The 25,662-nt window shown below is 40.8% G+C and overlaps 1 protein-coding gene and 1 non-coding gene across 2 annotated transcripts in view; both read left to right on the forward strand.

Moving 5' to 3' along the window:
• Nucleotides 1–19,098, forward strand: part of si:ch211-250c4.3 (uncharacterized protein LOC100535981 homolog) — a 32,749-nt gene extending 13,651 nt beyond the window's left edge. The window contains exons 3-7 of the mRNA XM_063491915.1: nt 8,132–8,293; nt 14,160–14,322; nt 16,900–17,021; nt 17,660–17,781; nt 18,844–19,098. Coding sequence (XP_063347985.1) covers nt 8,132–8,293; nt 14,160–14,322; nt 16,900–17,021; nt 17,660–17,781; nt 18,844–18,940 — 666 coding nt within the window. The 3' untranslated portion in view covers nt 18,941–19,098. The remainder of the gene's footprint in view (nt 1–8,131; nt 8,294–14,159; nt 14,323–16,899; nt 17,022–17,659; nt 17,782–18,843) is intronic.
• Nucleotides 10,807–10,879, forward strand: trnak-cuu (transfer RNA lysine (anticodon CUU)). The gene has a single exon. It is a non-coding gene; the product is annotated as a tRNA-Lys (tRNA).
• Nucleotides 19,099–25,662: the final 6,564 nt, after the last annotated feature.

Consider the following 25,662-nt stretch of genomic DNA (forward strand, 5'->3'; position numbering starts at 1 on the left):
ATACTGACAGTTAAAAAAATACTATGTAGTACTAGTTGACAAAGGCAGTCATCTCACAATGCTTTATTATTATAAGGTTCACTTCACACAAACTAGAGAAAGAATCCCAATAATGACACAATGAGCAATAGCAGCAGTATTTCCTTTAACTGAAGAGACCACAGGTAGAATCAGGCTCAGAGAGGCATCCATCTTTCAAAGAGATGACAGAAAACAGAAAGAGAGACACTACAACAACAAACAACAAATAAAAATAAATGACACGATTGCACAGATAAAACCAGTAGTGGCATACTGGTTTGCTAGCTGCAAACTTTATTGCAAAGGAAGGTTTGGAGCTTAATCTTGACCCAAAAATCTAAATCAGCTGGACTGTGACAGATTAGCTGTTGTCTGCAGCTCTGCAGCTCGTGTGCTGACGAAGACCAGAGGGCGGGCCCACATTACACCGGTTTTACAATCGCTGCATTGGCTCCCCGTGTGTTTCAGGATCGATTTTAAAGTTCTTTTATTGGTTTTTAAATGTCTTAATGGTCTTGGGCCTTCTTATCTTTCAGATCTGCTTTTACCATATGAACCCTCGCGGACCCTGAGGTCCTCTGGTACTGGCCTTTTGATTGTCCCTAAAGTCAGGACACATACTCACGGAGAGGCAGCTTTTCAGTGGTATGGTCCTCGTCTGTGGAACAGCCTGCCGGAGGAGCTCAGGGCCGCAGAGAACATTCATGTTTTTAAGAACAGGCTCAAGACCCACCTTTTTAATTTAGCTTTTAACTAACGCTTATTTATTTAATGCTTATTTATTCTATCCTGTTATTCTATTTATATTATTAATTTAGGTTTTACCTAATATTTATTGATTTTATTCTTATTCATTTTTATCTTCTTACGCTATTTATATTTATATTGTATCCCATTCTTATTTATTTTATCTCTTTATCCTGTATATATATCCTTATTGGGTCATATCTCCAGTGTTTCCTCGGAGGGGGCTCTCTGCACCGGGGCTGTGATCGACCATGGCTGCTGGGGCTCTGTGGGTCCTCTCAGCCTGGCTGGGGGGCTTCTTTGCCTCCCTCCTGCTGTGCCCAGCCTGGAGGCTGCGGTCTGTGACCGGTGCAGATGGCTCCCTGTGATAGTGTTTCCTCACTTGGCTCATGTGTGCCCAGCCCAATTTTACTCTTTAAGTGTGCGTGTGTGTGTCTGTGCATGTGTGTGTGTGTGTGTGTGTGTGGGAGGGTGGGTGGGGTGGGCTGCTTTTAACCATGTAAAGCACTTTGTGCTACATTTTTTGTATGAAAAGTGCTTTATAAATAAAGATTGATTGATTGATTGATTGTGTTATCTGGCTTCATGGATATACATAGTTTGTTGTCATCTGCTTTGAATGTTTAGAGATCAGCTGTGATCAATGTGAAAATGTGTGTTACACATTTGAAAGATATTGCCAAAAGGAAGCATGTGTAACATAAACAGAACTGGTCCTAGCGTTTATCATTCAATGATGCCAAAATCCCCTTTGCACACAGTAGAGCTTTGATAGCATGTTATAGCATATAAAACTATGATATAGTCTACAGGTGAGAAATCAGATAGATGAAGGACTTTTTCAACCTCAAGACATTAATTCTGGTCCTGTGTATCACTCCTTATCATAGTGACAAGTTCCATTGTTTCTACTTTCAGACCTCCCTTTTACACGACCCCGACAGTAAAAAAAAAAAGACAGTATTATACAACAGATATGCCATATAAAAGTATAAAACTGTCAGCTCAGATGTTCATGGTTTCTTTCTAAAAGGAAGGCTCCATTTATGTTTCTCCTAACTCTAGTTTGGATTGTGGGATTCCTGCTCTGAGCTTCCAATGTTCATTTTATTTAGTTTTCCAAACTTGCAGTAGTTCTTTTATCAGACATGTAGTATATTTATGTCCTTGGTAATCCAGTCTTAGTATACTTTCCACGTGAGACTCACGAGATCAGTGGAATCTGAAACAGAGGAAGTGCATCACTGTGTGTGTGTGTGTGTGTGTGCGTGTGTGCGTGTGTGCGTGTGTGCGTGTGTGCGTGTGTGCGTGTGTGCGTGTGTGCGTGTGTGTGTGTGTGTGTGTGTGTGTGTGCGTGCGTGTGTGTGTGTGTGTGTGTGTGTGTGTGTGTGTTTGTTTTCAAATGGGGAAATCCCATTAAGTCTTCCCAGCTGTGGATTGCTCAGCGGTCTGAGTAAGGCCATAGATAACATCAGTGCCAGCCCTGATAATGTTTACTGTCCCATCAAGAACAATCCCCAACCTCAATTACTGACTTCCCCTGAGGAAGTGAGAGCCATCTCCTGGACTGAATACCCATCCTTATCTTAATTAACCACCAAAAAATGACCAAACCTGGCTCAGTCAAATATTCATACTGCTGGAATTAATGTTCTCCTTTAAGTTGTAATATCTCTGATATTCATTGTGTTTTAATCATCGTTCCATAGTCATGTTTAGAGTTTAGTCCCATACAGCATGAAGAACCTCCGTTATCAGTAATAACTTGAAGTGATTTTATCAGTCTTTCACACCATTTGTGGCCCATTCGTCTTTACAGTGTTGCTTTGGCTCATTGAGGTTTGCAGAGATTCATTTATGAACAACTCTCTTAATCATTTGAGTCAGGCTGAGGTCTGGACTTTGACCCTTCAGTTCTTTTATTTTTCAGTCATTATGTCAAAGATTTGCTGCTGTGATCGGATAAATCTCCTCTGGAATATTTTGGTATACGGAGGAGTTTGTGATCAATCAGTCACTACAAGGTCCTATGGCTGCAAAATAACACTCGTCCATAACCTCCTGACAGGATGCAAGACGAATGAGGTGCTGATATGCTATTTGTTTTCACCAAGTGTCATGTTGTGTATTAGGGCCAACTGTGTTCTCTATGGTCCCATCTGTCTAAAGGATAATGAAGCCATTTGATTTGCTCAGATGCTGGTTTTTAAAGTTAGACTGTACTGTCGTGTTCTTTTAAGAGAGAAGAGACTTTCTCCAACAAGCCTTCAAAACAAACCGTTCTTGTTCAGTCTTTGTCTCGCTCTGTTAGCTGGCTGTAGCTCAGGTGGTAGAGTGGGGTACCTGCTAATTGGAAGGTTAGGGGTTCAATTCCACTCTGAATGTTAAATATCTTTGGGCAAGATAGTAACCCCAAGGTGCTCTGATGGAGTTTGATTGTCAGATAGATGCACTTATAAGTGCTTGAAAAAAGGTGTGTAACACACTTTGAGTGTTTAGATTGAGTAGGAAAGTGCTGTATGAGTACCAGTCTGTTTAATATTTACCATGTGAACGGAGGCCTATAGAGTTTGAGGCGTAGCTCTTGAGGTGGTTTTTGTAAGCACAGCATGGTCTGATCTCGGGGCAGATGTGTCGGGACGTCCTGGGAAGATTGTGAAAATTCATTAACACACAAGCAACCGGCCAAGACTTCTGCTGTGAGGTGGCCTCGTGCTGAAAATCAAATGATCGAGTACGTTTGATTTGGATGGGTTTTGCTGGTGCAGTGGATAAACGTGTTGCTTCACAGCAAAATGTTTCATGATTCAAATCTGAGGCACGTCTGTGTGGAGTTTGTATGCTTGTGCCTGTGTCAGTTTCTTCTGAGTAATCCAGTTTCCAGCCACAGTCCAAACATATAAATGACAGGATGTTAAGAAAATAAAGTATTTCAAGTGTATACATTAAAATATAAATGTTTAGTTATAATGCAGTTTGTAGCCTAAAGCATTTTGAATGTTCAGCAAGACTAGCAAAGTGTAACAGTACATTAGAACCACCTGGCTGCTACTTACCTTTCTGTTTGCTATGCTATAATAAAGGTGAGCTACAACTAAAATGTGCTGGCCACAACACAACATCTGACATACTACTACTTAATGAAGTTGTTAGTAACTGAGAGAGATTGTAACAAACTGGATAACAAACCAGAAAAACAGCCGAACCAGAAATACATAATTTCCCTAGAGATTAATAAAGGATTCTGATTCTGAAAAAACCAGGGCCGTTACAGGTTACCCCTTGCACCTCGCTCATCTGTCCTCAGGTCGGTGCTGACAATATAGACACAGGAGGAGAGTGGACACACCTGAGAACACAGCTAAACAGAATCAAACTGATGAGATAGGAGAAGCAAAACTGAACATTATATACACGAGACAGGAGGCGATCAAAATAAAATGTAAACTTGACAAAACTGGGAACCCCATGGAGGCAGAACACAGAGAGATGAGACAGACACAGGACACGAGATACGACTGGTGAGACTGAAGGTAAACAGAGGCGAGGACACTGAAGAAAAAGCATGGTGACAAGGCTAGGACAGACTGGACACAAAAGGGGAAATAACAAATAAAACAAAGCAAAAAACAAATCAGGAACTATAAATAACAAACTCAGAGGTGCTACAAAATAACAGACGCAGGAACTAAAACATAAACTAACTTAAAAAGTCCAGAAAAAAACTGAAAATACTTGATCAAAGATCCAGGACCATGACACTATCCATCTATTCTCTAATCTGGAATATTAGGAGGCAAAAACAGGATTTGCAACCAGGACACTGTGCACAGTAATTTTTGACGTTAATGTAGATATTGATTTTTTAACTTAAATATTAAGACATTATTAATGTATTTACTGCAATTGTGCAAAATTCTCAATACAGTCCCATGTGGAAATAGTTTCATGGTGATCTGTAAAGCGTTTCTCCATCAGAGGAAATGAGTGATGTCAGTCCTTCAACCTGTTTGGCCATTGTTTCCATCACAGCCACTGTGGACCAGCACTTCAGTGTCAGCTGCATGGGAAACACTCGCCCTGAGCTCACATCCTGCTTTTGTTGGTACACTTATAGGAATGTTTGTGGTTGGATAAATATTTGCTCAAAGTTTCCTCTTATTAAAATATGGATTTTACCACATAAACCAACAATTTGAATATGCCTTTGCAAAGAGATGCTAGCATCTTGTGAGAGAGGGTAATTGTCTGCCTACTGTCAGGAACTGAGGGTGTGACCTTTCCTATACATTTAAGCAGCAGTTTTACACAAAGGTTGGAAAACAGACTTGGAAACCCTTGATTAGACATTTTGTCTGAACTGTATTGCAGCAACTAAACTCCGGCTGTAAGGAAGCTTTGCATTTATTTTAAATAAATGCACAGAAATGTTGATGAGCTGGCAACTGAGCATGGGATCTTGAAAGCCTGGAAGTTGAAATGAGACAAACAATCAGCTTTGGTGTTCATGTAACAGGGGATGTGAGATGGTGAGAATGAAACTGTGAGAGACAGAGTCAAAATGAGGTATCCTATGAAAGGCAATACAAAGAGCAGCCTTTAGTGAAGAGGCAGCTTCACTGCAGACACGGAGAGATGCATTTGCACTTTCTGACACTAAATTTATACAAAATTTAGGGAACAACTGGCGTATAGAGCAACAGAGAGAACGACACTGAGTGATTTTGTGGCTATGAGGCAGTTTTTCCAGAGGGAGCATTTCATACACAGCTGTTGAAGGCTATGCCTTAAAACATCAGACTGTAGCTCAGGTGGTAGAGCACCAACTAATCGGAAGGGTAGTGGTTCAATCCCAGCATGCATGCCAAATATCCTTGGGCAAGATACTAACCCTGAGCTGCTCTCAGATGCATCCATCAGAGAATGAATGTTTGAAAATTACATAGAAAACGATGTGATTGAGGCAAGTTGTGTAAAGTGCTTTTAGAGTTCGGCTAGAGTAGAAAAGTGCTCTATAAGAACCAGTCCATGAGTTTACTGAAGTATCAAAATCATGTGCAGAACACAGGGTACTTTAACCTTATTCAGTAGGATCCAGCAGAGCTTTTTTAGACTAGTTTAAAAATGAGTGGACTGCTTTTATACCTGAATGTTAATCTAACTGCAAAACAGAATTTGGAAATCTACTTGATACCAAAACATGCCACGTCAGTGATCAACTCTTAACACATATGCACTGGTGCCTTGATCATCCTAATGGCATAGTGAAGTGAGAATGGTTTGATAGGAGTCATGTTGTTGATGCTAGGAACTGGACCCGAATCAGAAACATCCTTATCAGCCTTGTTTTTATACAAACTGTTCCCATGTTTTCTGAAATCTCTCAATGTGAAGTAGTGCTGGGCGATATGACGATATATATCATGTGGACGATAGAAAAGTGTCTATCGTGCCATTTGTCTTCTATCGTTTCTATCATTTCTAACCCTAATTTTATAAATTATTACATAAAATATATCATTAACCATTTACAACCGGTCGGAGCAGGCACACTCCGTTTTGCCTAACTATTTTTAAATCCCTGTAGAACTGGAACCACGTAAGGTAGCGCAATAATTGTTTTTGCATATGAAACCGTAGGAGTTGTACTTACATCTTATTCCATTAGCTTGCCCTAGGTCACGGTTTCCTTCCACATATAGCTTTGCAAAAATTGCATAAAAAGCACTTCCAGCAACAAAAACATAATATTCCAGAAACACGCTTTGCCGATCCGATCAGCTGTTCATAACACTTCCTATGTTGGAATATAAGTCAGCGCAAACTATCGCATGTCCGCCATTACCTGTCCAAAACCGGAAGTGACATCATTTTTGCGGATAATGTAGTTTTTTTTACTTTCAAAGCCTATGTTGGTGTTTTTAAAAGTCATGTTTGACTTTATGCTTTTCTGTATCGTTTCTGGGATGCTTAGAAGTCAAATTACACTGTTGGAAATAATTTATTTTGATGCACATGCTGTTTTTTTTGCAAATTTGCATTATAATATTTATTTTTATTTTTCCTGTAGTATATATAAATTAGTGTATCTCAAACATAAAACTATGAAGACACTCAAAATAAATTTCTCGTGGTTGGAAACTATTTTGTGCAACTTTTTGTATTTACAGTTTTGAGGGATAAGCCTCTTAAATTTCTCTAACTAGAAATATATGTAAAAAAAAAAAAATTCAATTTTTTTGTAGTTTATTGCACTTTTTTGCAATTTATGTAGTTACTATGGACTTAATGCATACATATTATTAAAATTTGGGCTATAACGGTTGTATTGATGTATGGCAACTTGAAATGCTCCCACAAATGGCACTACAGCATGTAAAATGTAAAGATAAGCTCTGGCGGACTTGGTTCTATGGTAGGTCTTAGAGGGTTAAATAGCCTGTGGCAAATATATTAGTGTTGTCTTCTCACTATACATACCCTTAACTTTATGCAAGAGAAAATAAAGTATAAAAAAAATGATATTTTTCGCAAAGAAACTCCGTCTTGTGGTTTTGCGACATGGTGCTGCTTTACGTGCACCCGGATTTGCGACATGCTTTACGGTAACTCAAAACAAAGACTGCACCCTCTCCACTCGCTGTTTACAGACTGCGTACTTTCCAGATGACCACAGGTCAGGTGGATATATATCGTTATCGTGATATAAAATAATTCATATCGTGATAAACATTTTTTCCATATCGCCCAGCACTAATGTGAAGTATTAAGCTTGGTGGGAGCTCAAAATTGTTACACTAGTAAAACTACGTCACCAGGTAAAACCAGGTGAGAAAAGCAACCTGCAGGTCCAGCAGCACTGGGTACAAGCTTATCACTCTCCTCACAAACACTTCAACCTAGTTTTTCGACCCCCTACTGCCAAGTTTAATTAATGTGTAGAAGGAGCAAGCGCACACTAACAGTCACAGCGCGTGGGCAACAAAACAATTAGACTAAAGTAATGATGTCAGTGTTGAGTTTGACACTATCTGCTCTGGTTTAATAAAAGAAAAAGGTCAAGATTTGAGACACTGTTAACCAAAACATTTCCATCATAATCATAACAAAAGCACTTGTCTTGCATAAACTACAGAAAACTAAATGATAAGCCTGGGTTTTAGTCTGCAGTGTGCTTTGCAAGCTGTGGTGACATTCTTCATTAATAAAACTGAATAATAAACAAATAAACCCAGCCAGTAATTATGATTATTATACTATAGCACTCCTGGAGAAAAAATAGAAACATTGTTTAGGATAATAATGGCATAATTATCATAACCCATCATAACTATCTTAACCCATATGCCTTCTGTTTGTACAGGCACAGCAAGTGAGTTCCAGCCCGCTATCTTCAGGACTCAGTTACCTGGAGCACATCTGTCAACTCGTTGAGAAGATCAGCCAGATGCAGGAGACTAACCTCCAGCTGCAGAGGCAGATCTGCAGTCTGCAAAAGGAATGCAGGATGAGAAAGGCCAAAGAGGTGTGTGAAAGCTCTTATTTCAACTCATGCAATGAAGTCACCATCTGGAGACCTAAACGTGATGATTTCTGCTAACTGCAGCTTTGTCCGATGACCTTTAAGATTCTTTGTCTGCTACTGGGGGTGTGGAGATTGAAAAGCATGTCTTATTGGTCTATATGGTGCTTTCCTACTAAGTTTGAGCACTCAAAGCACTTTCTTACTAAAAGGCTCCTTCACATTCCAAGCTTAAGCACTTTGAACCTAATCTCAGAGTCCAGCGGAGGCGTCAGGGGAAACTAAGGTTTCAGTATCTTGCACAATGATATTTGGACATGCACGCTGGAGGAACAAGGGAATGAACCACTGACCTTTTATAGACAACCAACTGCTTCTACGTCCTGTGTCTTTATGCTTAAATACATTTTTTTTTAAATATTATGAGTAGTGCTATTACTGTAGGGTCTTTACCTTACAGTGTCATACCTTGAGGTGGCTGTTGTGATTTGGTGCCATGTAAATAAAACTGAATTATACTGAAAAGCAGCACTACACAGAACTTGAAAACAGAAAGGCAGAGCACGTTAACAGTGCTGAATGACCAGGTCAACCTCCAGCGACACTCACAGCTGTTTAAACTGAGATAGCAATTCTGTATTTTATAACCAGTACATTTAATATGGGCAGCACACTGGCGCAGTGGTTAGCACTGTTGCTTCACTCCAAGAAGGTCCTGTGTTTGACTTCACCATCAGGCCAGTGAACGAGCTTTCTGTGTGGAGCTTGTTGTCAGTCTCTCTGTGTTAGTCCTGCATCAGATCGGAGACCTGTCCAGGGTGTACACTGGCTTCAGCCCGCCGTGACCCTGATAAGATAGACAGACAAAAACAACACTAAAGACGCAGAGTAATCCTGACTGGAATATCGTCTGTGGTCTCTGAATGGACCGTCATTTACAGCTCTGTGTATGTGTGACAGCCCTGGTGCATCGTTTACAGCAGGGGTGGCAGGAAGAGCACCAGCAAAAAGCAGTTACCATCTACAGTCACACTGTGTAGGATGTAGCGCACCGGAGCAAGTTAGTGTGTTAAGAAAATGACATGAACATCGATACTATTAACAAATGAGAAGCTGAAAGGTAGAAGGACAGATTCAAAGGACACACAACAGAGGCTGACTCTCATTATCACATTAAGACTGTGACAGTTTAATTCAATTGACTTTTATGGTCAACAACAGTCACCTCAAAACATTTTTTATTGTAATGTAAATACCCTACAATAATACAGCAACAACAACAATCAAACGACTCCCTATGAACACTGAACTTGGCGAAAAGGGAAAGAAAAACTCCCTTTTAACAGGAAGAAACCTCCAGCCGAACCCGGCTCATTGAGGGCGGGCCATCTGCTGCTACAGGCTGGTGGTGAGGGGAGGAAGACATGACAAAAGACTCTCTGTGGAAAACAGCCAGAGATTAGTAATAACTAATAATTAAATGCAGAGTGGTGTATAAACAGATAATGAGTGGAAAAAGGCAACTGAAGAAGAAACACTCAGTACCAACACGTTCTCACTCCCAAAGCGTAACATTTTACGCTAGGTGACAAATTGTCAACATATTATGTTTTCGGGCACCCAACGCGTTCCTACATGATGACATCGGAAAACTGAGGACACATGAGAACCGTTTGGACTCAATCTACACATCTTTGCTATTTTCCTTAAAATCGCTTGGGAAAACACTATTTCACGTCATTAAAGTGCTTGTTAAGGTTAGGAATAAGGTTATGGTTAGGCTTAGGGATAAGGTTAGGTTTAGGGCTGGAATACAGGGCTGGAACCCGGCGCGTACCATAAGAACGCGGAAGGTCACCTTTCGCGTTCCTCAGGAACGCCGCGGTATGTGACAAAACGTCGAGATGTTACGCCTCGGGAGTGAGAACAGGCTCCTCAGTACAGTAGCAAAGACTATTGTAGTGTAACTAAGGGAGAATTCACCAACAAGTAAGTGTGAGAGTGAAGTGCTCTAATAGGGTGATATGGTACTACAAGGTCATTAAGATATTCACACATGCACTTTCTTCTTTCTATGTAAGACCAAGCTAACATTCACACTCCCATGGATGCATCAGAGAGTAACTTGGGATTATTATCTTGCTCAAGAACATTTGGCATGCTGACTGGAGCAGACGGGTTGAACTGTGTTCTACCACCTGAGCTACAGCCAACAGAGGTCTGGCTACAGTGGTGAAGAGAAACCTAGGATTGTTCTTATTTTCTGCCATGAATAGTAAGATGTTGTAGCTTTACAGATGGCATTTTTATAGAGCAGCAAACTGGCTTTCCAGACTAAATGGTTAAATTAGCGAGACAGCATTTCCTTTCCAGCTTACGAGTTAATATCAAGTGATATCACCTCTCAGAGTGTCTGGCTTTTTTAACTAAAACTTAAGTAACGACAAACTGCAGGTTTGTTTTGGTTATACCTAGAAAACTCAGAGATTTAATGGGAACAAAATGTGGCAGCATAAGCCCAGCTAGCTCAGACGGTAGAGCATGAGACTCTTAATCTCAGGGTCGTGGGATCGAGCCCCACGTTGGGTGATGTAGTTCAGCAACAATAGTCCCAGTCCCTAAGATCATCATTGTCCTTAATGACTACAGACCTGTTGTGAAGTGCTTTGAGAAGCTGATCCTAAAGTGCATCAAAGACTGCTGACCCCCACCGAGGACGCACGCTTCACCTGGAGAATCCTAGGTCTTCATTGATTTCAGCTTAACTTTTAATACCATCTTTCCAGACATTCTTATAGCCAAGCTGGTAAACTCAGACTTCCCCCTCCACTACATGCACATGCATCAAAAACTTTCTCACTGACCGAACACAATCAGTCAAGGTTGGCAACCAGAGATCACTCAGCACTGGCTCACCACAGGGATGTGTGCTGAGTCCTCTCCTATACACCATCTACACCAGTGACTGCACCCCTCGCATCCTTGCAACATCATCTCCAAATTTGCAGATGACACGACTCTGATGGGACACCAACGATGACGACACCGCCTACAGAGATGAGGTCCAGCGTCTGACAGAATGGTGTGACTAAAATAAGTAGTGACTGAATGAGGCAAGTTGTATAAAATGCTCTGAATGTTCAGGTAGAGCAGAAAAGTGCTGAGACCCAGTTCATTAACCTAACACATCCCAAGTTGGGATGTGGCCGAGAAAAGACTGAAAGACTGGGAAAGTAAGTGGTAACAAAAACGAATGAGCGGGAGGAACAGTTTGCAATTACTTGAATTAACTTGCAACTCTGTCTGGGTCTATGGTTGATTAATAAACTGGAGTGAAACATTGCTACCACTCCTCCTCCTAGGCCTGTGGGGAGGTTGAGACAGAGCTTTGTCTTTTCTGACAATCTGTCGTAGATCGTGATACTATTCAGGAACAGATGAAGGATCCAGTGCGGGTATATGTTCTGGTTGTGAACGGTTATAGGCCGTGGGTAAGGCTGATTGAAAGCAGAACAGACTCAAACTCTCTACTCTATTACCGGCCCAGTCATTGTGAGAGTTGTGTTTCTGCAGCCAGGGGTATCCCAGAATTAATGGAGTGTCTGGAGACGTGAAGGTGAAAAAGCCGAGGGTCTCCCAGTGATGCAACTAATCAAACAGGTTCAGGTTGGTGAGTGATCAGTGTTGGGGAGTAACGGAATACATGTACCGCCGTTACGTATTTAGAATACAAAATATGAGTAACTGTATTCCGTTACAGTTACCGTTTAAAAAGGTGGTATTCAGAATACAGTTACTTTGTTGAAATAAATGGATTACACGGCGGTACTTTCCTGTTTCATATTGTCGCGGGTCAGGACTGTTTGGGTTTGTTTGACAGCTACGCTCTGTTGTTCCAGGCGGCAGCGTTATGGTTGCCATGGTTACAGGGTGACGCTCTCTCTCTGCGTGTTTCCTGGGTGAGAGAGCGCTTTTTTGTTGTTGTTGTTGTTGTTGTGCTAAGCTAAAAGGCAGAATGCTACAGGCATGGCCCTAAAGAATGTAGCCTCATGGGCAGTGTAGTCCGTGCTGCAGCGAGAATGGACTACCATACACGTTACGTGTCTGTGAGCGAGGGAGGGAGAGAAAGGTGAGTGGAAAAGTCCGAGCTGTCACCGAGCAGAAACTGGAGCTGGAAGCATGTAAATATAATAATAACCACTGCAGCCAAGAAGAGTGCCTGACGAGCCCAGTTGTAAGTAAGCTATTAAGACTCGACTGTACACTGTGTTCGTGTTTTCCTCCGAAATAATAAGTTCCGTTGGAGCAGCCTTTCAACGCCTCTCTCTGTCTCTCGCAACAAACTTGACCCAGACAACAAAGTAAAGCTAGTTTTCAGCTACGAGCCCGACATGGAACCCACCGTATAAGCCAGAGGTCCCTTTACTACGGTTCGGAGCCGCGGACCTTCAGTAATAGTAATAAATCACAGCAATAGTACATTCATGTAGTTGTAAACAGCATGATAATATATTAAGTAATCCAAAGTATTCAGAATACGTTACCCTCATTGAGTAACGTAACGGAATACGTTACAAAATACATTTTGGGGCATGTATTCTGTAATCTGTAATGGAATACATTTTAAAAGTAACCTTCCCAACACTGTGAGTGATCATAGCTTCATCACATGAAGCCAACTGATTATTTAATGCTTGAAAAAATATTTCAAGCACAGTGTTTTCCAACCAGCCGGTCTCAGCAACCACAGGTCGAAATATCAACTATGGATATGAAATATGCCTCAGCCCATGCCTGCACGCGTCCTCTCAGCACACCTACAGCATATGAGAGTTTAGTGGCATCATCGTGGAAAGAGAGCGCTGAGCAGCTGAAAGCGAAAACTAACATTGTGGAAGGACCCCCCCCCCAAAAAAAAAATGACACCCCCACCACTCCCCAGGAAAAGACTCAGGTGATGGAAAAACAGCATCGTGGGACACTGCAACTGGGATTGCAGGATGAGGCTGCGTGACTGCTTCATTGTTGACTGTGTGATTCTGTGTCACCAGTGGGGGCCATCTGAGTGGGCGCTGAGGCTAAACTAGAACAAATCTCAGGAATAACTTGAAGCATTTCCTCTTGTTTGTAACTGAAGGTTTGCCTTTTTTCACCCAAGAGATGCAGTGCACTAAATATTCTATTAAACACAGGAGACTTGGTTAACATGTAATCACGAGGAGCAAAGGTCTTTTTTTTGGGTGGGGGGGTTAATTGGCCAGATTTCTAAAAATAAGAGCTGCTCTATCCAAAGTGGGATAGATGTTCTCTCTCCTACCAAAATCAGGTTTTCCCCAGAAAGTTTCCCAAATATCTGTGAAGCCAACATTGTTTTGTGGACACCACTCAGACAGACAGCAATTCAAGGGGAAAATATAGCTAAACATGTCACTCCTGGTCTGATTATGGAGGGTATCAGAGAAAACCAGATTGTTTAAGCAACAATAAACACCAACCCATCTACAGGTGATTAAACAATGCTCACAAAGGGCACCAGCTCAGTTTGGTGGGTGAGCAGGCGGCCATATTCAAGATAAATGGCCTCTGTAATGTCTGTCCAACAAAGACAAAATCCTCAAAAAATAATGTTAAAAGAAACCATTAATCGTACAAGTGTTGTGCCTGTTCTTTTGTCCCACCCTCTCCGATGCACATTAGCAGCAACATTCAAATTACACATCTTACTGCGTGTATCATCATATATGATCTGCATTACGTGGACTAAAATTCTAAAGCAATTAACATTTTTATTCAAAACCACGTTCAAAATCAGTTTTTCAGCTGACACGTGTTAATCATGACACATTTTCTTCTTCTCTGCTTTTTCCAGGACTTCTTCAAAGACTACTGCAGCTGTGGTGCAGCCAGTTTAGCCTTCCAGGATTTTCAGGAAACGCAATCCAGAGATGAGTTTTCATCAGCCAGTGGAACTCTCTCAGACCTGTCAGCCATTCCAGAGGTCACACAGCACCCACTCATATTGACCGGTGGAGGTAATACTACCAGAGCACCTGGAGAAAACACACAAAAGCACCTGCAATCTCTACAAGGCTGCTAGATTCAATCCCAGTATCTTCTTGTAGTGAATAAATAGTGATTGATGAGAGGACTAACTGACATTTATTCCACAACATCTTGTGTAGTAACAGTGATTGCTGTTATGTTTATAACTAATATACAAAAAATCGCACTGATGTAAACCTTCTGCATAAAATCCATAAAATACAAAATATGATATTAGATAAAACAGGCATAAACAAACATTGTGTGGTATACAGTGCTGGAGTTACATCATTAATCCCAAGGCTCACTTCACCATCAAGTATCATTGAACACATTTGCAAACTTCATGTAATTTTGCACATTTAGTGTACATAACACGCTGACAGCACAGCATGCTGGCAAATCTTTCACGGTGCAGTGTTTAAAATCTCACCACTAAACTGTTTTTCTACTCGTGTTTGTGTGAAATATTTTCTAACACTAGACTTTTACATATTTGAATAGTAGAAACACAAACTAATAAATCAGGAATAAAAAAAAACCAGATGTGTCAATTAAAGATTTTGCAGTATTTTATGTTTTTAACCTGAGGCATCTCAAAAAAGTCTGGCTGCTATTCATCAGGTACATATCACCCTATTAGAGCACTTCGCTCTCACACTGCAGGCTTACTTGTTGTTCCTAGAGTATTTAAAAGTAGAATGGGAGGCAGAGCCTTCAGTTTTCAGGCCCCTCTTCTGTGGAACCAGCTTCCAGTTTGGATTCAGGAGACAGACACTATCTCTACTTTCAAGATTCAAACTTAGCATTGAGGATATGCTCTTGGTAATCTGCTGTTTTTAGCTTTTAGCTGCTGTTTGCCAGCAATAGTGAAACTTTCTGTGAAGTCGATATGATTTTGTTGGACTCGTAAATAAACTCTTTGGTGATGTGAGAATGTAATCAGCCTGTTTATCTTGAGCCTAACATTCGGATAATGTTATCTTATAAGCAGCTGTTGTTGCTGCTCTTGTCAGCTGTCCCAAAACAAGAGGATCGCAAGAGGATCGCATAACCTGTTGACAGTAACCGGAATAAATAAGCATGTTTATGGTATGTTTCCATGTGTTAGAGCCCTGAGTTCAGTTTAGGAAAAGAGGCTTGAGGTAAGGAGGAATCGAGGGCAGACTGCACCTTTAACCTCCTAGGACCTGGCGTCCACATATGTGGACATCACATTTTGGGTTATTTAGACCAAAATACTTAATTTTGCTCTACAAGGGCCTGATATCCACTTACGAGGACATTATACTGCTACTGTTCTATCAAAATCTTAAACAAATATCCTCATATGTGGATCTCATTTTTCTTAAAAACAAAAATTAGGTAAAGAAAAATCTGGTAATTCTTTGTTTTTACATTCATCAGGTCCCAATATGCCCAGATATCAAAGAGAAATTAAAAATGCATGCCGTGGAAGAGTTCGGGTCTTAGGAGATTAAGACAGCAACAAAAAGAGAGTCTATTACTTCTTCCAACAGAAATCAAGAAATCAAGAGGTGTGCTCGTAGTTACTAACGGTCAGAGGTTTATGGTTTTGGTTGGATAAAACAACAACTACAACTAATGACCAACCAACAGCAGTGAAAAAACTGGCAGCATACAAAGCAGTTTATTTGCACAAGCAGGCAAAGAAGGATGCTTAGATGCAGTTCTCAGCTTCTCCAAACGTAGAAGACGAGATATTTTTAGAAAGATATTTTCCTCAGACAGGACTTACAGTCTGTTCTGCAGCCTTCAAGCTTCTGAAAACACCCTGAATGAACTAAACTATGTTCTCAAATTGTTTTAGCAATACTTCAGAACTACCCCCACATTTCATCTACTTTAATGAAAAGTTCTGCTTTACCCAAACCCGGGCGGAAATCTGCTCCTGACAGGAACACGTATTTGGACTATGCACAGTCCACATAAAATCATTTCAAATTTGGATTCACCAACTTTTATGTAGCAATAGTTCCTAGCAAAGTGCTATGACCAATAGAAGCTGTGATAAGAAGTGATCTGTTTACAGTAAAGTAGGAGAAGAGGGGAGTGGGATGAACAGAAGGAAAAATACAGACGTGCACTGTTTCCAGCAGGATTTCTTATAACAGCCATTACTCCCTGGAAAAATATGCAGCAAGATGTGAATAAAAAATCACTAATCAACTAATCATATAGCAATGATTTGGAAACACACACACACACAGAGCAAGGAGATATGGTGACTGCCGTGTCTGCCTGCATGGTCTGGTCCACCTGTGCACTGAGAAAAAAGGAATACTTAAATCAAAGTGGAGTCAGTGTGTTTTTCCATGAGGAAACCACCATGATAACGTCCATCCTTCAGTTTGGGCAGGACACCGAGGACGCACAGCATTTGAAATGTTGTGGCTAATCAGCACACATGTGTGGTGTGTTTTGTTTTTTTATAGGTGCTTATAGCGTTGACAAAATGCATGAAAGGACCAAATGAATACTGGTTTAATGTTATTAGTCAGGCACAAACTGAACTGTAAGTGCTTATTGTTTGCTCCCTGTGTCAGGAGTTACAGGTGATGGTTTAACACTCGCTCCTCCGTGGAGGAAGAGCCTAAGCCAAAGGAGTTACGCTGAGGGGGAAGTCCACAGGGACAGCACTGAGGGGCTCTCCATCCATCAGCACACAGTAAGTGATGCACAGTTTATCCTTAGAGAATCACATTCTGCAGTGTGATTAACAAATGTTTTCACATGAAATATATGAGGCGACGCTCTGCATTATTTGTCCAAAAAACTCATGTGTGGCTGGAGACAAGACACGATTTCTACAGGGGACACACAGAGACGAGGACAGAAGACACGTGGAGGGATCACAAAACAATACTCGATAATGCGAAACCTTAAAGAAACAAACATATAAACAGACTGCAAAGAACATAATAACAAAATCAATGACCATGCTAATAAACACACAAGTGAGGCTGAACTACAAAAAGGACACAATATGAGCTAAACTCCAGAGCTAGATAAGAAACAACACTTTGGATAACTCCTGCACTGTTTCAGAGAAAAACACGACCCTACAATCTGTGTTTATACCAAAATATTCTGTTGGTATATTATTCACTCTCTCAAACTCCCCCCGCTTGTGTTTCAGCCACTAATTTGTGGTCTGCTTGGTCACTACTGAAATGATCTTGTTGGGTCACTGTGTATAAATTAACTTGTTGTTAGCAGGTTACCCAAACACTGCTAATTGCACTGCACATTTACTGCTAGAAGGGAAAATTGATCAGTGATGATTTTGTGTGTCTTTGTGTTCAGCTGAGTGAAAACAGCACATGGGCCAGAGTCAAAGACATGGTAAGGAAGACTAAGTTAAGGAATCACAGCAGGCTGGGAACAGCCTCAGCTTCACTGAAGATGTCCTGCCCACAGCTCTACAGGTGAGGAGCATGCTACACACCACAGTGTGGTACATGTAGGATCTGCAGTCAGGTCCAGAAGAATTTGGATAAACGGCCCTTTTGCTCCTTTTTCACATTTTGTTTCTGCACACTGGCCCAAATGATCCAATGGGCAGCTAATCAGGGGTCCATATACAGCTGGGGACCCATCAGAGAGGCAAAAGATGTTTGCAGGCCAAAGATGGTCTCCTAACAAGTGATGCAAGTGAAGCAGAAAAACTTCCCACCCTCATTTACAAGAACATTTTGTGACAAACACACCCACTCACACTCTCTCTCTCCCCACATACACACAACACAAGAAGATTGTTGATTTATGTACCTGTGCATGTTTCAGTGTATGTTTGTTTTTCTTCACAAACATAAACAAAATTTATGTTTTCTGCTCACATTCAGTAAAACACACATTTTCCTGTTTTTACTTTTGCTGTAAAAAAATTGTAACAACATCATCCTGCTTTCCTTTTTCAACTGGACTTGTCAAAGATATGTTACATCCTCACGGGTCAAAATGACACCAATTCAGAACCACTGAAAAGGGCACTGTACCTGTTTCCTGTGTCTGAGAAGGAAACCTAAAATTTATAGTTATTTATATGTGAATAACCAGCATAAGCAATGTGTTTTGGAAATGACAGCCTAAGAGACCTTTAGGCAAGATGCAAACTGGGACTCTTGACAGAAATAGATAAAAGGGACTTTTTGCCTGTTCTGGATAAACACTGGCTTTTCTTTATTTGAGAGCTGGTCGAGGGTAGGAATTTAATGGGAGGTGGAGGATTGCTGGCACTTCAGCCTCTCCCTCCGTCCTGACTGGAGCTTGGCACCCACCCAGATGGACAGAGCAGGGTTGGGAGAGTCAAATCAGCATTCCTCAGTGTTCCTGTAGGAGTGGGAGAATTTCATCTGGGATTTAGGTTTAGGCCTAGTAAGGTCTCGCTGTAATCCAAGATGTTTTAGAAACACCCTTCTCCTGCTGACACATGCACAAAGTAAAAGAGTATGTAAACATGTTTACTCACTGCCTTTTCATCTTTACAGACCTGATCTGGAACCAGTACAACCATCTAGCACCAGCAGGAACTCTATGATTGCTTTGGGCCACCGGAGTACATTGGACTTCCCGTGGCTTGAGTAAGGATCCGGGTAGTGAAGAGTGCTTTTTATAAAAGAGCAGAACGACTTTAACAAAGACCAAATGATGCTGGCCAGACGACTGGGTTGTAGCATCTCCAAAATAATAACAACAGTAGGTTTGAGTACTAAAGGGTCTGCTGTCCTAATCATGACATCATTTCATTATCAGAAGATAAACTGTGACGACTTCTGCAAACCTGGCTGTTTATTATGGACTATACAGACTCTACACAGCAAAAGCAGATGCACACATAGCAAAATGTGCAGGTTCCGCATACAGGGACATAAATTATGACACGTTTTTACTGATGTCTTATGTCTTTTTTATTTGTTTGTTTGTTTGTTCCTCTTTAAATGCACTGCCATTTCTTTCAGATTTTGCTTCCAGACTTGTGATTTTTTTAAAGTGACATTGTGTAATAGTTCTCCACTCAGTTTCACTTTCAAGGCTTTTATTTATGAATGTTTTGAGGAATCAGGAAAAAGGGACGACAAAGAAGATGTAGCGTGTCTAAAAGCCTATCTGCAGTGTATGTGAAGAGTATCTGAAAGTGATGTACTCAAGAAATGAGATCAAATCCAGCAAAGATCTGACACATGACCAGAGACATGCATCTGCCTCATCTACTCTTCACCAAAGCTTCATCAGAAACGGCCTCAGTAGAAGGCTGGCAGCCATTGTTAGAGATGGAGGAAAGGCTGAGGTATGCCACATTACACAAGAACTGGACTGAAAATCAGTGTCAGCGGGTCTGATGAGGTGCTGAAGCCAAATTTGAAGCATTAGTCAAAAGTTAAAATCAGCAAATCAAGATGTGATTGGCTGATTTCTGCCACATGTTCTCAGTCAAGAAATTTACTTTAACTGTCTGACTTGTGACATTTCCATTGGCAGCCATATTTCCCATACATGCCTGATGTTCTCTATCAGGTTTGATGTTTTATGCTTCGAATCATGAGCCGTTCCTTTCCTCCGTCTTGTTTGTTTTTGCAGAAACAGCCTGTCTGATCGGGCCTCCTCGAGTGAGTGTAAGGAGCAGTTGGAAACTTTGTGTATTTACATTCATGAAGTCATCTTTTGATTGGAGACTTCTGCTTCTGTGAGACTGTTGTGCTGAGCTAGCTAGTTCAGTCATTCTTTTTCAAGAATGTTGAAGACTTTTTATTTGACAGCTGCTAAACTTTGCCCTCTCTCTCTCTCCAGCCTAGTATGGCCTCTTCCACAGCAGCTCCTGTGACCTCATATTGAGACTTGTAGTGCACAGCTACTAAGGCAGGCTCACAGTGTTTCACAGCACGTCCAGTTTAACAAGAGAATAAGACATCATCTGGCCATGAAACTGCTTGTCAGCGGTTCTTACTTTGTTATTTCTTAATGTTCAGCCTCTGGAAATGGGAGATGTAAAATCCTGTCTGCATGCTCTCTGTAACTGTGTAATAATGTCTTTGTCCTGATATATTGTACTGAAATATGTAACTGCTTGCAGAGTTTTGAGCTCTAGATGTCAGTGCGCTATGAGTTCAAGGTGAAACTGATTCCTCCAGAGGAAGGCAAAGTTTTGAAGGTTTTCTAAAAGAGGATCTTTGAAGTTGGTGTGATGCAGAACTTTAACTCAAAATTACGAGAAGACACAAATAAAGCAAACAACACATGAGACATATATACAGAACGTGCTGGTTTATTAAGCAGAGGATAAGTCCCCATTCTTACAATTACAGAACGCCTAGTCCTACTTAAAATCCCATTCATTTTTATTTTATTTTATCATCTACTCGAACTAAGGAAAACGTTTGACTAACTCAAAGACAATTTCCACGCCTCCCCTGCCTGTCTGCAGAGGCAGTTTTGAATTTAGGAGCGGCAAGATGGCAGCAGCAAACCCTGGCGGTTCTCCGGTAAGTATATTATGTTTTTTATCTTCAAGTTTGTCTTTTGAGACGTTAATTTTATTTAAATCCGTTGCTCACATATAAAGTACACAGACGGGGTCTTTGCTCAACTCGTCTGAGGCGTGTCTAGGGTTGCCAACTCCCTGAAAGATAAATAAGGGACACCTCGTGGCCAGGGCCGGGCAACCCAGTTGTCTTCACCCTTCCCAGTGTTGTGAATTTTGTAGCTCTATTTTTTGTGTGTGAAATTATTTTTTTAACCATTTGACTTGAATTTGATTTAAGTAGATGCATATTCTTTGTGATATGAACACATGGCAAACAAATGATCATTTAGCCATTTATTTTTAGCTCAAAATGACAACATTAAGACAATAAAACAGGTCTCTTTCTTAAACAGAAGCCTGTCATGCTTAACTTTTGACAATATAAGTAAATCTTTCTTTAAAAGTGTCTGTCCTGCTTAACTTAAAATTATATAAATTAATAGAAAACAATAGAACGAAAAACATTCTTGTAACGGTGCACATATAGTGCATTTAGTACAATTGGCTTCAGTTGAGGTATTATTTCAGCTTTTCTAATGCTAATCAGCTGCTGCCGTTTGTAAACCCGCTTGTTCCCATGATTACGCATCATAACTCATTATCATTATTCATCTATGTATTACTTTTATGTATTAGTCATCTATTTGTTGTAATCATCTATCCTTGCAGTTGTTTATTACACAAAATAAATTATATTATCACACTTCTGGCCACATAGCGCTGATATTCACTGCACATGCCCATATTAACTTAACCAGAGGGTTTAAAAAAACAAACCAGTGTTTACATACCATATCTGCTTCTGCCGTGGCCTGGTGGACAAAAAATTGGTTAAGGGTTCCCCGAGCTTTCACGCCCCTCATGTTCTTCATGTGCCCACCATTAGAAGCATGCCTATGGAAAAAGTGCACACAGTGCAGTGCGCTTTATAGGTGTTATCGTGCACTTTTCCAGCCAGGTGTTTTCCTTTTCCCATTCCCATTCAAATTTTTTTCTTTTTCTGGGGGGAACAAACATTGCTGGTCTAATGCTGGGCTTACACTGTGCGATTTTTGGCCCATTTTGACAGACTTTTGAGTCGTGCGACCGATTTGGTGATCGGCCCGATTTTGGCCTTCATCGTGCATCGTGTAGCATACGTGGGGTAACGAGAAGCGATTAACACTTCACGACCAGCTCCCGATCATCAAGCGCTCGTGAGGGTGTCACCGCAGCCGCTCACACTGCTCACGCGCAAACACGTAAACGTCGGTGAAAAAGACGGAGCAGCAGGGCTGTGCAGCGTGTGATCTGGACACAAGCGATGGAGGCACAACTTGTAGAACTTTGGAAAGCTCATCCGAGCCTTTTCGATGTGGCCTCACAAAATTATCACGACCACAACAACCGTGAAAATAGTTGGATTTACATTGCTGCTCAATCACAGCTGCCTGATCAATGCTTTTCATTAGTAATTTAGCAAAGTTGATGGTGGTGGTGTGTGTCGGTGTGAGTGAAAGACAGAGAGGGAGAGCGAGCGACAGATTTTCTGTTATAACCTTCATTTTATGGAGGCACAGTGTGAGCACTCAGGTCGCATCGGAGCATCGGGCGGTATAGTGTGAGACCCTGCATCGTGACCTACCAACTTATAACCCCTGAAAGTCAATCGTGCAGTTTGAGCAGGAGCTGAATCGCGCGACTGAAAAAATCACAGTGTATGTCCAGCTTTAGGTGTACTGTCGTCCGAGACTTGCACCGCAGTGTCGGCGTTTGTTTCCCTGTTGGCCATGCTTCTTGTTGTGGTCATCTGTTGTCTTCCGGTATTTTCTCCGTAAGCGACCTTTCCTCGACCAATGAGATAATCTGAATTGTCATACTCGAATTGTCATAAGTGTGCTGTCAGCTCATTGGTCACAAAGCAGGAGAGGGGCTGGGAATTATGTTTTCAAACAAAGCGTTAATTCCATTAACATTTATAGACTACTTTTGATTCTCACTGTATTACGGGACAAAGTGCGTCCCTTATTAGCTCAATACGGGACGTGTACTTTTGTTTCTAAATACGGGACGATTCCGTTTTTTAAGGGACGGTTGGCAACCCTAGGCGTGTCTCACTAAGCGCTACATGCTAGCATCCTGCTAACCAAGCTAACCTGTACATGCTGTGCTTATAGGATACTCGGTACAAAACCATACTCCGCAGATATTGATAGATAGACGAACACTGCAAATATAATGTTGGAAACGAGAATGGCATTTGGTGAAGGGGTAAAATACACCATGAATAAAGCCATAGAGTAAATGGCTGCCATGGTTGCAGAACGGCCTGATTTAATGACAAGAATGGGAAAAAGTGAGGTGAAGTGAACCAAAGCCACAAAACACGGTCAGACAAGGCGGGAATAGGACAGTGATCTGTCCGTTAGTTGAAGTTGCTGTGTGCTTTGGTGAACAAAAACTCGAGACCGGTAGCAGGAAGATGGGAGACTCGTGTTTCACTGGAATAGTGGTGAATTAAAACATCCTTTGTTGGGGAAATTTAGGTGTAAATGCATCCATACAGGTGAGACAGAGGCAGACCAGGCAGTGAAGAAAACAAGGCAAACATTAGAAAAATTAAAACGGAAATAAAGGATTAATATAACATACAATTAGGGAAAATGTAAGGAACACAATGTAAATTATATTGTAAAGTCATTAAAACAGCATACTCTGATTAAAAGAAACATGTAATTGGGTAGGATGATAATAATAATATTAAAAATTATGTACAAGATGGGCATGTATACTTGTACCCAGAATTTAACAACTATAAAGTTGTAGCATTCCAGACCATCTTGATTGAATGTAACTTCACTCCACACAAATTTTATGGTAGACATATTCATATTGGTATCTAATAGAGCTGGGCGATATAAGATTTTTTCATATCACGATATGTTTTTTTCATTTCAGGCGATAACGATATATATCACGATATAAGCCAAATAACTATATTTGTAAGAGTTAAATGTGCCGTTGCTCACAAGTAAAATGTGAAATAATCAGCAGCTTGTCTTGATTTTAATATTTATTTCCCATAATAAGTTCAACAGGGTAGATGTACTTAAGGAACATGAGACTTCTGTTTCAGATAAATAAAGGCAAATATTGCAAACTACACAAAAGGCAGCCGCTAAAGCGTTTAAGTTTCAAATAGAACAAACAAAACAGACTACTAAATTGTCAAATCCACTTAGAAACAAAATATTAATTCTAAAAATAAATCTTAGTTTGTTTTACAGAAGAACAGACAAAATTGACTAACTTTTGTCAATATCAAATAAACTGAGAACTAAAGGAAATTCTCAATCTCTCCTTGTTGTATAGCTTTCTGAACTTTCTGAATCCTTTATCATCCGCAACTGAAAATAGTTGTGGATGATTACTATACCTTTCTAATGTGACGTTGTTGTCCCTGGCTCTCTTTCTCTCTCTCTCTCCCTCCCGCTCTGTTCCTGTGCTACTGCGAGTGTAACTACCGCCCCTCCCCCCTCTGCCCAGCGCAAAGCACAAGGCTCGCATGCGGAGTGAAGCGGAAAAAAAGTGCGAGAGAGAGGGTGAGAGAAAGAAAGAAAAAACTCGCGATAAGGAGCCGGCTCGCGTCGTTCACGTCAAAAATCCGTCTCTAAGAGCCATTTCGTTCGCGACCGACACATCACTACGAAATACCTTCGCACTACGGAACTTCTATGGCCCTTCCGTTCGACAGTCTCTCCGGCATTGGAACCATCATCTCTTTTCTCTTTGGTAACCTGGTCACCCACGCTCTCGGTTGATTTTTCTCTAGTCGGCACACTCATTTCCTCCACGGCACGGCGGCTGGCTGCTTCCCAAACAACTACACATGTGCGGCTTGGCACTTGTGCTGTAGGTAACAAGTCACGTGAAAAAAGAAAAAAAGAGCTACAAAATTCACCACACTGGGAAGGGTGAAGACAACTGGGTTGCCCGGCCCTGGCCACGAGGTGTCCCTTATTTATTTTTCAGGGAGTTGGCAACCCTAGCTATAATGAAAAAAAGACACAAAGCTGGATTTATTCTGTGTTTACGCTGCCTCTTCTTCTCTCATCTTCTTCTCTCATACTCTCCCCCTCCCTCTCCTGTTGCTAGTTCAATCATGAAACTGATCAATGATCAGCTGATCGGCTTTTCTCTCTTGTTTGTTTATCGCCCACTTTGCGCCAGAAAGAGGAAACCGCCGGATGTCGCGCTAAACAACAGCAGCTGTTGTGAGAATTTATTTAATATTAATTTCTAGTATCAGCTGATGTTTGCTGGAGCCACAGCTGTAAAAGCTGCTGGTCATGATGTCGGTTTGGATATGTGGTGAGCAGTGTTAGTCAAGTTACTTGAAAAAAGTAATCAGTAACGAATTACTGATTACTTCCCCAAAAAAGTAATCCTGTTACTTTACTGATTACTTATTTGCAAAAGTAATTAATTACTTAGTTACTTAGTTACTTTTTAAAAACACGATTTACAACCTGAATAGGTAATAAAGTGATAGATCTTTCAGCCCAATTCTACTTTTTCTGCGTAATCCATCATATAAATGTAATCAAATGAAAAAGTCTCTTTTTAAAACTTGTTTTATTAGTTTTAATCTTTTAACTTTATGCATCAAGCAAACATTAAATTATATGCAACATTCTCTGACTGGAAGAAATTTGTTTAACATTTAAACCTATTTCCTGCACATTCCAGCATATAAAATAAAATATTTTTTTGTGTTTACACTCAGTCTTTCAAATAGATGCAAGTA

Source organism: Pelmatolapia mariae, linkage group LG13 (genome assembly GCF_036321145.2).
Source record: "Pelmatolapia mariae isolate MD_Pm_ZW linkage group LG13, Pm_UMD_F_2, whole genome shotgun sequence".
In the NCBI taxonomy this organism is placed as follows: Eukaryota; Metazoa; Chordata; class Actinopteri; order Cichliformes; family Cichlidae; genus Pelmatolapia; species Pelmatolapia mariae.